The 12391-nt window shown below is 42.8% G+C and overlaps 1 protein-coding gene across 1 annotated transcript; it reads right to left on the bottom strand.

Annotated features, from left to right (window-relative positions):
• Nucleotides 1-1864: 1864 nt before the first annotated feature.
• myog (myogenin) lies at nucleotides 1865-6581 on the bottom strand. The gene is made up of 3 exons (XM_086011455.1): nucleotides 6002-6581; nucleotides 4710-4809; nucleotides 1865-2249 (listed from the first exon to the last, which is right to left on the bottom strand). Exons 1-3 carry the CDS (start codon nucleotides 6512-6514, stop codon nucleotides 2119-2121), a joined length of 744 nt encoding a protein of 247 aa, XP_085867581.1. The 5' UTR covers nucleotides 6515-6581; the 3' UTR covers nucleotides 1865-2118.
• Nucleotides 6582-12391: the final 5810 nt, after the last annotated feature.

Genomic DNA, 12391 nt, shown 5'->3' with positions numbered 1-12391 from the left:
CATGGGGCATCTCTATAAACAAAGATTCCAGCAAAACTGAAACACAGGGTTTTTGTTATATTGAAGAACTCTGTGGGTAAGCATCAAGTCGTGATGGAACTCATCCATCCAGTTATCCTTTCCATTAATAAAATAAATATGCTAGATTTAAAATTACAAAGATAATTTCACCATCAGCGGGAGCAAAAGGCATGCAGAGAAAAAAATGGAATTCAGAAGTTCAGGGTTTTACAGGACTGTGATAGGAAAAGGTTGCTGCCATTGTTTCTGCACTGTTACTTTTAAACTGAATCGCTGTGTAGTGATGTTGTGATCATTAACAGAATGCAAAAGGCCTACTCTCAAGTCACAATGTAACCTCATGCTGTATTATTCCTTGTGCACTCCAAATGACAATGAAGTGTTTGCTCATTGAGAAGAGGCCTATTAACTCCTAATACTGTACCTCTTTTTTTAACTGATAAACCAAGGTGAGGGCCAAGGCCCATTGGGATGGCACCACCAAGGTTGCAAAGAGAAAGTATGAGGTAAACCAGGAAGTACTGATTACTTGAGTCCAAGGTTTGGTTTTGAAAGCCTGTAGGTTGTAGGAGGAAAGACCAGAGGGAGGTAAGGAGTTTCCAGTGCCCGTTAAACAATGAGTTAGAGTAGGAAAATAGTCCTGATTTCACCATGGGGGATGTAGAGAATCTGCACATTAAGCATTAAGAACATAAGAACATAAGAAATAGGAGCAGGAGTCAGCCATTTGGCCCTTCGAGCCTGCTCCGCCATTCAATAAGATCATGGCTGATCTTCTACCTCATCTCCACTTTCCTGCACTATCCCCATATCCCTTGATTCCCTTAATATCCAAAAATCTATCGATCTCTGTCTTGAATATACTCAACGACTGAGCCTCCACAGCCCTCTGGGGCAGAGAATTCCAAAGATTCACCACCCTCTGAGTGAAGAAATTTCTCCTCATCTCAGTCCTAAATGGCCGACCGCTTATTCTGAGACTGTGACCCCTGGTTCTAGACTCCCCAGCCAAGGGAAACATCCTCCCTGCATCTACCCTGTCAAGCCCTGTAAGAATTTTGTATGTTTCAATGAGATAACCTCTCATTCTTCTAAACTCTAGCGAATACAGGCCGAGTCTACTCAATCTCTCCATTCTAAGTATGTAGAGAGCTGTTCCTAAAAGCAGTGAAAAAACAAAATTGAATTGAAATCTGTCTTTTCACAGGTTCCAGGGTTTGATCTGCAAATATTTTAAATTTAGTTTGTTCTTATTAAAAAGATCTTAATGATAAAAGTGCATTTGTGCAGAGGTGTGGCAGTGGAAATTATTGAGACCTCTCTTGCACGTCACCCTCACTAAAACAAAGTACAATGTACACTGTGTGGCAGCAATCACCTAAAGGAGGGAATGTAGGCATCAAGTGACAGTCAATATACAGAAGAATCATGCAGGCCTCAACATGTTGTGCTGCTACAAGTATTTGGGCCTAGTCCCATAAAGTGATCCGAGTAGTGTTATCCGAAGGCTTGTAGAAGGAAAGACAGCAACAGTACAATAACCTCCCGAGATGTACAGTGAAATGCTGTTTTAGGGATAGGTATAGAAGAAATTTGATACATATTTTGATATTTGTTTTAAATAAGAGTCTGTTTTTTAAGGTGGGCATTACAAAAAGGAACGATAATTGTCCCTCTCCCCACCCTCGCAATTCATACAGAAACGGACTACTAAATGAGTCAATAAATTATTTTACATAGTTTCTTCCATTAATGCCACAGTTAAAATATTTTATAACTTTATTGTAAAAAGCAAAATAATTTAGCAAAAAAATCCAAGTAACAAACTCACTCAAAACAAATGAACAGTAAAAAGGAGAAATTTATATTTACATCGGTAACTTCTGACTCTTTAGTTACAAAAGCACACATTGGTCATAAAGCTCTATAAAAAGGATTGGCCATTTTAAACAGCTTTAAGAATTAGGAATGATTTTTTTCTAATAAAACAAGCCTTTTGAGTCAACAAACCTTATGCATAACACACACCAAAAATGTATAAAAATAAAAAAAGCTTCCTATTATAAAAAGATGCATGGAAAAAGCATCTGCAGTCGGTCAGTTTGGTGGGTTGTCCTCCAAATAGCTGTTTGGCGAATCCTCTGGTGCGATACTGTCCACTATAGAGGAGAGAGAGCGCAAGCTGGTACCTCCAGAAGACTGGACCTTATTCACAGATAGTAGGTGATCTAAAAGAGAACAGCATTGATAATGAGCCAATGTCACACTATATTTGTTGATTATTAATCTGAAATGTTATATCATGGAAAGATTGGTGTTTGAATTCTGGCATTTAGAAGGTAAGAATAAAGGGTGCACCAGAGCTCATGTATTTATTGCCCATTGGAAGATAGCCATTTCCCTCTCATGAAATGCTGTCAGACATGGGACAAATGATGTACAGTAACTATAAAGGTCTGAGATTTTGCTCCTGCCCTCAAGTTCAAAATCACTTGAATACCAGAAGAGATGTCTTCTTTCTTGGTTTGAAGCTCAAACCACGACAATGAATCTGAATCGGTTCCAATGATAATCTTTATGACTGTCTGGGCTGCATTATCCCTTCTCGCTTTACTTAACCTCTCTGTGGCATTTGGTATGGTTGATCACCCCATCTTCCTCCACTGCCTCTCCTCTGTAGTCTACCTCTGTGGCATTGCTCTTTCATGGTTCCATTACTATTGATTCTTACATAGACAATGCATCTCCAGCAATGGCTTTGCTCCCGTTCCCAAGGTCCCATCCTTGGCTTCCGTTTATTTCTCATCTACATGCTGCCTGTCAGCAGCATTATTAATAAGCATGTTTCAGCTTCCAAATATATATATATACTGACAACACCCAGCTTGTGACCTTCCACTATCATCCTTGACTCCACGACTGTTCCGTGCTGTCCAGCTGCCTGGCTGACATCAAGTCATGGATGAGCCTAAAGTTCCACCAGCTCAACACTGGGAAAACCAAACCAAAGCTGACCTTTTCAGATCCCACCAAAATCATTGTACCATAGACCCCCTCCATTATATCCCCTTCCCTGGCTCCTTGCTCTGTCTGAACCTGGCAGCACAGTGCACAACATGCCCTATTCACTGGAGTCAAGTTTCAAACCTTATATCCAGTCCATCACCAAGATTGCCTGTTTCCACCACCAGAATATTATTCACCTCATGCCCAGTGCCACTGATGTCCTCCTCCACCCTCTCATCACCTCTAGGCTCAACTTTTGCAATGATCTCCTAGTCCGCCTCCCAAACTCCAGCCTGCACAAACTTTAACTTATCCAGTGTTCCACTAACCACATCCTGTCCCGTACTAATTCCTGTTTGCTTATCATCTTTCACTGGAGCCAAATCCCTCGGCGCATTGCTTTCAACATCTTTGTCCTTGTTTACAGATCACTGAATGCCTTGCTCCACCCTACCTCTGCAAGCTCCTCCAACCCTACGCCCACCTCTCACCCACTTTTCTTCTGACCTTGGTTTACTGTGATTTCCTTCTTCTTCTGCTCCACCATCGATGGCAGAGCTTCAGTCATTGTGCCCTCACACTCTGGAATTCTCTTCCTAAACCATTCCACTTCACTACATCACCTACCACCTTCAAAATTCTCCTCAAAAGATATCCCGTCGACCACACTATTGTTCACCTCCCAACTCTTCTCTCCCATATTCGATGTTGCCCCTTGTGAATTGCCTTGGGATAGTTCACTGAGTTAAAGTTGTTGTGGGTAACAGTGGGGGATTAGACACAGTTTTGTGTAATATAAAACAAAATCAAATTGATTCTTACAAAACCTGGCAAGCCCATAGAAACAAGAACAGCACATACCATTTTTTTAAAAACACAATTTGTGTAAAAGTTGCATTTTCTCTAGGCAAACCTGCCTGTGTTATTAACTTGTGATATCCTAAGTGATCTGATATTCAGACGCATTATACGTCAGGTCTAAGACCTGAGTTACAGTGGGCTTCACTTGGATTTCCTTATGAGGATTATTCCTGGTCTGAGCTGGGGGATTGTCCGAGGGAATGATATCAGGCGGGGGAGCGGCTCACCTCCCAGTCTACTAAAGTCTGCTAAAATCTGCTTCCTGATGGGCTGGCCAAAGAATGTTGCTGAAATCCATGCAGGTGTCCATTAACTGGACTCTGCTTTGCTTCAGGCTGACCAAGGGCTTGTGGATCCTTTGCCGCAGTTTTGCCGTTGTCTTGTAGTTTTTATGCAAAGTGCAATTTTGCCCGTTTTAAAAAAGACACCAGTATTGAAAGGCGGCTATAGTGTGTGTGAAGAATTAAAAGCATAGCATTACAACACACTGGACAAGATAGAGAGACGGCGGGTCATTGCCTAGAAATGTACCTCCTCGGACCCACGTTGACTACAACTATGAAAGTGCAAATTATATTTCCATTTCACTATATTACTTATTCCCATTCTCAAGAGCAGTAAATATGAATTTAATTTGAATAAATGAATAGGTATAAACAGAGCAATTCATGTTCATGAGAGAGGGTTTTCATTTCCACTTTTGGAGGGTGCCCAGAACTCGCTCAGTGTTGCTGAAGGCGATATGGTTCCTCGCGGTGGAAATAAAAGAACTCGCCAGCGACCGACTCTCGGCCGGGACTCCCACTCGGCAGTATACCTACCCCTGGGATTGTTGTACGGGGTGCTGCAGTGGTCGGAGGAGCTGCTCCACTCGGGGCTGCAGGAGGCGCTGGTTGATCCGCACTCGCTGGCGACACCGACCTACAACCGCAGTAATGGAAACAATGAGCAGGTATGGCATTTACAGAGAGCATTTATAGTCAAAGTCAAACTGCCTACAGTCTTCTAAACATGCAGAATGACAATGCTTCAAATTATTATTATTTTCTTTCAACAGTTGTTTAACACACTCCGCAAAGCACCTGTTCCCTCTGAGGCGTCCCTTGTCTGTGATAAAAAAACACCAACTTTTACACAGCCCTGTATTTAGCCTCGCGTGTGAAATGGTTACCTTGACCCCCTTTTTACTGATTTATCTGCCAAAATCACTCGCACGTTTAGTGTCAATTTATAGACTGCCATTCATAAGTTTTTTGCAATAACTTCTTTCAATAAAATGATGCAATTAAAGTACTTCATTGGCTGTAAAGCGCCTGGGGACGTCCTGAGGTCGTGAAAGGCGCTATAGAAATGCAAGTGAGCGAGTTACACTGAGCGAGTTATGGTCAACCTCCAACAGTGCGAATGGAAACCCTCTCATTAATTTCTTGATCCGTTCCATCAGACAGAGCCATCACATTAAGCTTCTTTTCAAATTCATGTTTCCGTACCACTGTCGTTTTAAAATATTTAATGAGCCCAATAGGGTAAAAGCTTAAAATTCAATCTCAACTAAAACCAATCTAGCCCTGCATCAACTCATCTTTCCAGATATTTCTACACAAAATCAATTTGTTAATATTAATGTCACTTTTTAGTAGAACAGAACTACGGTAAATGGGGTCTGAGCGGATGACTGTTAGGGACTGCAGATACTAGACCCTGCTGAACTTTCAGAGCAGGATTGCCTACATTACAGCACTAACAATACTTCAAAAACAGCGCTTCATAAAGCGCTTTGGGACGTTCAGAGGCGCTAGTTACATAGAAGTCTCGATTTCTTTCTAACCTTAGAAAACAAGGTTTACCAGACAGCGAAACAATCACCACGGCCAACAAGAGACAAACTTTTATTTAAAAAACGACCATTTTACAATCCTGGAGATGGTGTCAGAGCTAAGCTGGGCGATGGAGGGGAAATGCCAACTCAACCCAAACCATTGAGCAAGATCCAGTCAACTGATGGGTTTGCTCTGGTCAGGTCTCCAGGGTTGTGAGGTTGACTACCCCGGTTGCTGAGCTGTCTGGACTGGGTTACTTGGTCGGTCCCCTGTGCTGTGCACGGGATACTTGCCCCTTGGCGTGTGTTGCTGCCACTGTAATGTAGTTTGTCTGGCTGGTTCAGGGTGCTGAGCAGAGCCTGGAGTCTCTCGATGTACTGGATGGCGCTGCGGAGGATCTCCACTTTGGGCAGTCTCTGGTTGGGGTTCAGCAAAGTACTGCGCTTCAGCGCCTCGAAAGCCTCGTTCACTTTCTTCAGCCTCCTCTTCTCCCTCAAGGTAGCCGCCTTTCTTCTGTCCAAGGACACCGATTTCCTCTTGCAGGTTTTGCAGGCCCACAGCAAGCACTGGCCGGGGCAGCCCTGCTGCTGCTGTTGTTGCTGCTGCTGCTGCTGGAGCTCCGATACCGGGTACACGTGCTCCTCCAAGCCGGCTTCCAGCGATCTGGCATCGGTGCACAGACCAGTCCCCAGCCGCTCCTGGTACACGGGCTGCTCAAACCCTTGCAAACGGGTGGGGAACAGATTTTCGTTGTCGAAAAAGCGTTGGTCTGAAAAGTAGTAAGGGTTGGTTTCAAAGAGCTCCATTATCAATGGGGCTATTTAGTCTCCACTTATCTCCAGCATCAACTGCAGAAGAGTATGTCAACGCCAACTGTTAGGTGGCATTTAAAGTCTCCGCTGGCATGAAATCACCGGGATATATATAGAAAGCGCAGACATTCTATCCAACTCTTAGCTGTCGACAGGCATCAAAACTTCAATCTGATTTCACCTATTCCCTGGAGTGCTGATAGCGGGGACCAACTCACTGGGAGTTACGACCCGAATGATTTTTTTAAATAATCGTAGTTTTCTAAACTATAACCAATTCAACCTGCAAGTTTGGAAAGTCGCTGCGCTTTCCTGAGTGCTAAATGGTGAATATCCTAACAAACCGGCTCAGGGTTTTGGCAAGTTTCCACACGGGCTAATAAACCAAGCTTCTGACGTTCCCGAGTCAGTAAATACGGGGAGCAGCTCCTGTGCGACCTGGGAGCTGCTGGAGTCAGGTGTGGGAGAGCCTGAACTCATTGTTTCATCTCAATATGGAAATACTTAACTCTCAGAAATAACAATACAATGTTTAGCTGCTGGGGAAAAAATGGTCTTTCAGAAATAACCTGCAGCGCCCTTCACCGTAGTTTGTCCAGTGTACCTATTCTCAGTGTTTTAAAATCCACCTGTAAGGTCAGTCTGGACTTGTTGGAGATGGGGCAATGTAAGGTGTAACTGAATGGAATAGTTTAGACCGAGGCGGTGATGTTTGAAATGCTCGCAGTGTTGATGTGTTTTGGCATTGTGGACACACGTGTGTCTCTGGACACGGGCAGCGAAAGGTCAGCCCGAACCCGTTTTCACTTTCACCGACAGCCTTCACACCTTGTAAACTTGCACAGAAAGCCCCCAACTATTCCGGAGTCCGCATCGAGTTTCCACATTACTGCCGTGCCCAGGATGGTCTTCATACGCACCAATCAAGAACTATTTCTTTTTTCAAACCCCTTTGCGATTCATTCCTGCCCGAGGATTAGATCCCTGTGATGCGTGGTGTCAAGTTAAACAGTGATGGATGATGGCGAATGGTACAATAGCACAACGCCTCCATTGTGCCGATTATTAACGATGAACGTGTTGGAATCAGTCAGACAGAGTCAGCTCCTGCCAACAACACAGAGTCCCCTATTACTGGGGATTTGAGCAGGCGCTGCCCTTAACACAGACAACATCTGACAACACTGAGCGTATACTTTACTCACAGCACAGGGACAGACTTCACAAGGACACGTTCGTAAATGACTAAATTTTTTTATCAAATCCATTTTTTCCAGTTACTCCTTCTACACCATTGAGTTTGCCGACATAACAACAGTCAGTGCCCTTCAAAGTTATTCATTGTGTGGTGAAGGCGCTACATACATGCAACGTTTTACAATTTATAAAGAATTGTGATTTTGAAACATCTCACAGCACTTTACACTCATTGAAAGCCCAAGTCAACACCTTAAATCTACTAAGCCATACTTGTTTTGATGTAAGGTGAAGTGAATCTTTGACGTCCTTTTAATGGACAAATTGGAGAGCCTATGTCCTGATGCATCCCAATAGTAAGATATTACAACACCCACCACAGTAAACTGGGTAAATGTTTCTGTTAAATTGATGCATTTAAGAGGAAGCTAGATAAGTATATGAGGAAGAAAGGAATAGCTGGATATGTTGATAGGGTGAGATGAAGTAAGGTGGGAAGAGATTCGTGTGGATCATAAACACTGGCACTGACCTATTGGGACGAGTGGTCTGTTTTATCTGTAAACTATGTATTTCTATGTAATTTTACCAGAACTGAACTGTATTAATCAAAAACTAAAAACTTATCGAGAGTGAAGCTTTTAAAGGGGTCCCTTCTCATGAGAAAATCTTTACTGGCCTCTTTGGTAAACCATGCTAGTTTGTTTATAAAGGCAGTACAATAATTTACAATCTTGTTGATGCGTAACATTGCATCACGTTGAAACATTAGGAGTGAAGTAATGAATGCCTGTTCTATCTCTTGATCCTTCCCAAAAAGCTTGCTGAGCACTTTTTCCTCAAAATAATGTCATGTCCTGCAATATATATTTTCATAGATTATAGTTTATAACTATTCTTCATTTCAAAAGATTAAAAAAAACTAAATCCTAGTAACTGGTCTTTCCTTATTCCAGATTTTCTTATATCCTGATAGTAACGACTGTACTATGAAAACTCAGTGACAGCTTTTGCCCTTACCATTGTTTTCTTTTTCCTCTCAGTAAGATTATTTTTCCTAGCAGATTAAAGACTGACGAATCCCCAGGACCTGATGGTTTCCACCCCAGGAGTTTAACAGAAGTAGGTGAGGAAATTGCAGATGATTTATCCATAATCTCTCAAAGCTGTCTAGATTCAGAAATTGTCCCTTTAGATTGGAAAATTGCAAATGTAACTCTTATATGAAAGGTGAGCGAGAGAGAAAGCAGGAAATTATAGACCTGTGAGTCTAACATCTTTTGTGGGGAAGTTATTGGATTCTATAATTAAGGACAGTGACTGAGCACTTAGAGAAATTTGATCTGATTAGAGAGAGTCAACATGGATTTGTAAACAGTAGGTTACGTCCAATAAGCCTAAATGCATTTGTTGAGGAAGTAACTAAAGTAGTAGAGAGGGGAATGTCTATGGATGTAGTTTATATGGACTTCCAGAAGGCAGTTGATAAGGTTCCACATAAGAGACTGTTGGCTAATATTAAAGCTCATGGAACTGAAGGTAAATTATTGACCTGGTTAGGAGATTGGTTAGGCGGTAGAAGACAAGACAGTAGTCAAAAAGGCTAATGGAATGTTAGCCTTTATAACTAGAGGGCTAGAATATAAAGGGGAGGATGTTTTGCTACAGCTATACAAAGCCCTGGTTAGACCACACCTGGAGCACTGTGTACAGTTCTGGGCACCACACCTTAGAAAGGATATACTGGCCTTGGAAGGAGTAGATCCACTAGAATGTTACCAAGGCTGATAGGGTTAGATTATGAGGTGATATTGAATAAACTAAGCTTTTATTCCTTGGAATATAAAAGAAAGACTTGCATTTATATAGCGCCTTTTACGACCTTAGGATTTCTCAAAGTGTTTTACAGCCAATGAAGTACTTTTGAAGTGTAGACACTGCTGAAATGTCGGAAACACTGCAGCCAATTGCGTACAGCAAGCTCCCACAAACAGATAATCTGTTTTTGTTATGTTGATTGAGGGATGAATATTGGCAGGACACCGGGGATAACTCCTCTGCTCTTCTTCAAAATAGTGCCATGGGATCTTTTACGTCCACTTGAGAGAGCAGATGGGGCCTCAATTAAACGTCTCATCTGAAAGACTGCACCTCCGACAGTGCAGCACTCCCTCAGCACTGCACTGGAGGGCTGGATTTTCATTCAGCAGTCAGGAAGGAGGCGGGACTACAACTTTCGGGTTTTAGTCCCGCCTCCATCGACATGCAGCCAATCCACGCGATTTTCCCTTGATTGACCTTGTTGAGCCCGCCCAGCGGGCTCAGCAGGCCAATTAAGGGCCACCCGGCAACAGGTAACATCACAGACTGAAATCTCATCTGTCAAGAGATGTTAGCAGATGAAATATCAGCGTTTCACAGCTGTTTGAAGCTGTCAAACACTGACAGTCTGACTTCTAACCTGAGTCCTTCTACGCAGACTCAGTTAGAACTCTCACCAACATTGAAAGCTGCAGGCTGTCACTTTTGACAGATCGCAGCCATTCTGCTTTCAGTGCCGGCTGAGTGATGGACTCCCGACGCCTAGAGGAAGGAAGGCTGTAAAGGTAAGTACAGGTAATTTAAACTTCTTTACACACTTTAGACACACCAAACATACTTACCTTTGCACTCATGCACCCATCACTCACCTGAACACCGACATCACGACCCCTCCAAGTCCTGGAGTGGGACTTGAACCCACAGCCTTCTGAGTCAGAGGTGAGAGTGCTACGCAGTCAGCCATGAGGATTTTACGATTTTGATTTGTCTGAGGCTGAACCACACTGTTTGCAACCTTGGTGTTATATTTGACCTTGAAATGAGCATCCGACCACATAGCCACGGCATAACTAAGACCGCCTATTTCCACCTCCGTAACATTGTTCATCTCCGCCCTTGCCTCAGCTCATCCACTGCTAAAACCCTCATCCATGCCTTTGTTACCTCTAGACTTGACTATTCCAACGCACTCCAGCTGGTCTCCCATATTCTACCCTATGTAAACTTGAGGTCATCCAAAACTCGGCTGCCCGTGTCCTAACTCGCACCAGGTCCCATTCACCCATCACCCATGTGCTTGCTGACCTACATTGGCTCCTGGTTAAGCAGTGCCTTGATTTCAAAATTCTCATCCTTGTTTTCAAATCCCTCCATGGCCTCACCCCTTCCTATCTCTGTACTCTCCTTCAGCCCCACAAACCCCCAAGATATTTGCGCTCCTCTAATTCTGCCCTCTTGAGCATCCCTGATTATAATCGCTCAACCATTGGTGGCCATGCCTTCTGTTGCCTATACCCTAAGCTCTGGAATTCCCTGCCTCTCTACCTCTCTTTCCTCCTTTAAGACACTCCTTAAAACCTACCTCTTTGACCAAGCTTTTGGTCACCTGCCCTAATTTTTCCTTATGTGGCTCGGTGTCAAATTTTTTGTCTTATAATACTCCTGTGAAGCACCTTGGGACGTTTCACTACATTAAAGGCACTATGTAAATACAAGTTGTTGTTGTTGTTGAATTGATAGGATAGATAGAGAGAAATGTTTCCCGCTGGTGGGGAAGTCTAGGACAAAGGGCACATAACCTTAAAATCAGAGCCAGGCCATTCAGGAGAGAAGTTAGGAAACACTTCTTCGCGCAAAGGGTGGTAGAAGTGCGGAACTCTCTCTCTCACAAAAAGCAGTAGATGCTAGCTCAATTAATAATTTTAAATCTGAGATCGACGGATTTTTGCTAGTCATGGATATTACGGGATATGGAGTCATGGCGGGTGGATGGAGTTAGGATACAGATCAACCATGATCTCATTGACTGGTGGAACAAACTCGAGGGGCTGAAAGACCTACTCCTTTTCACGTTCCATGATGATGCTCATGGTAAGTTGAAGAATACTCCGCTTTATAGTGCCAGGAGTGTTGTAATGCAACATACAATGTCTTATTCTGCTGTTAAGGAGGAGCTTAAAGTGGTCTGTCCTGTTAAGGTCTAAAAGTCTAATTGGCCTGTAATTAAGCACAACTTGAGGTCAGTCAGAGTTTAATTGCAATTCATGAGTGGAATTTGCAAACTGGAACATGCTTGTAAATTTCTGGTTCCAGGTAAGAAAAAAACCAGTTTGAAATAATTGCCTTTTTCTATTTTTTATACTTTAGACACTTTGGAATGTGGTAGATATTGTCAAAATGTTTGTACAGATAGATAGATTTAAGTAATTGACTTGGGCTTTCAACGAGTCTGTAAAGTGTTTTAGCTTAGATTTATTGCTCAAGTTTTGGAGAGGGACATGAACCCACAATCTCCTGACTCAGAGGTGAGAGCACTACCACTGATCCAAGTTGATATCATACACTAGTCAGTCTCTCATGGTGTTGCATGCAGGGAGTCAGATTAAGCATAGGCATCCAGTCAAGTGGAATTAGAGGGCTGGCAATAATTGGGCCAGGGTGCGCAGATGTAATTCAGTATCCATTCAAATTCATGCATCCTGTTATTATTTGTATCTAATACTTTGATTTTCTATTATTATTATTTATAGTTAAATAGCAAAACTTAGGTAAGGTAAATTTCCGGTTTGGGTGCAATTGGGAAATTGGGCGCCAAATGCGCTGGTTAGGTTAAGGTTCAAGCTTCCGCCAAAA

Source organism: Somniosus microcephalus, chromosome 18 (assembly GCF_052327205.1).
Source record: "Somniosus microcephalus isolate GS21.2 chromosome 18, FLI_Smic_1.0, whole genome shotgun sequence".
NCBI classification, from domain to species: Eukaryota; Metazoa; Chordata; class Chondrichthyes; order Squaliformes; family Somniosidae; genus Somniosus; species Somniosus microcephalus.
Note: the sequence above shows the minus strand (reverse complement) of the source record. Positions and strands in the feature narration are given on the sequence as shown.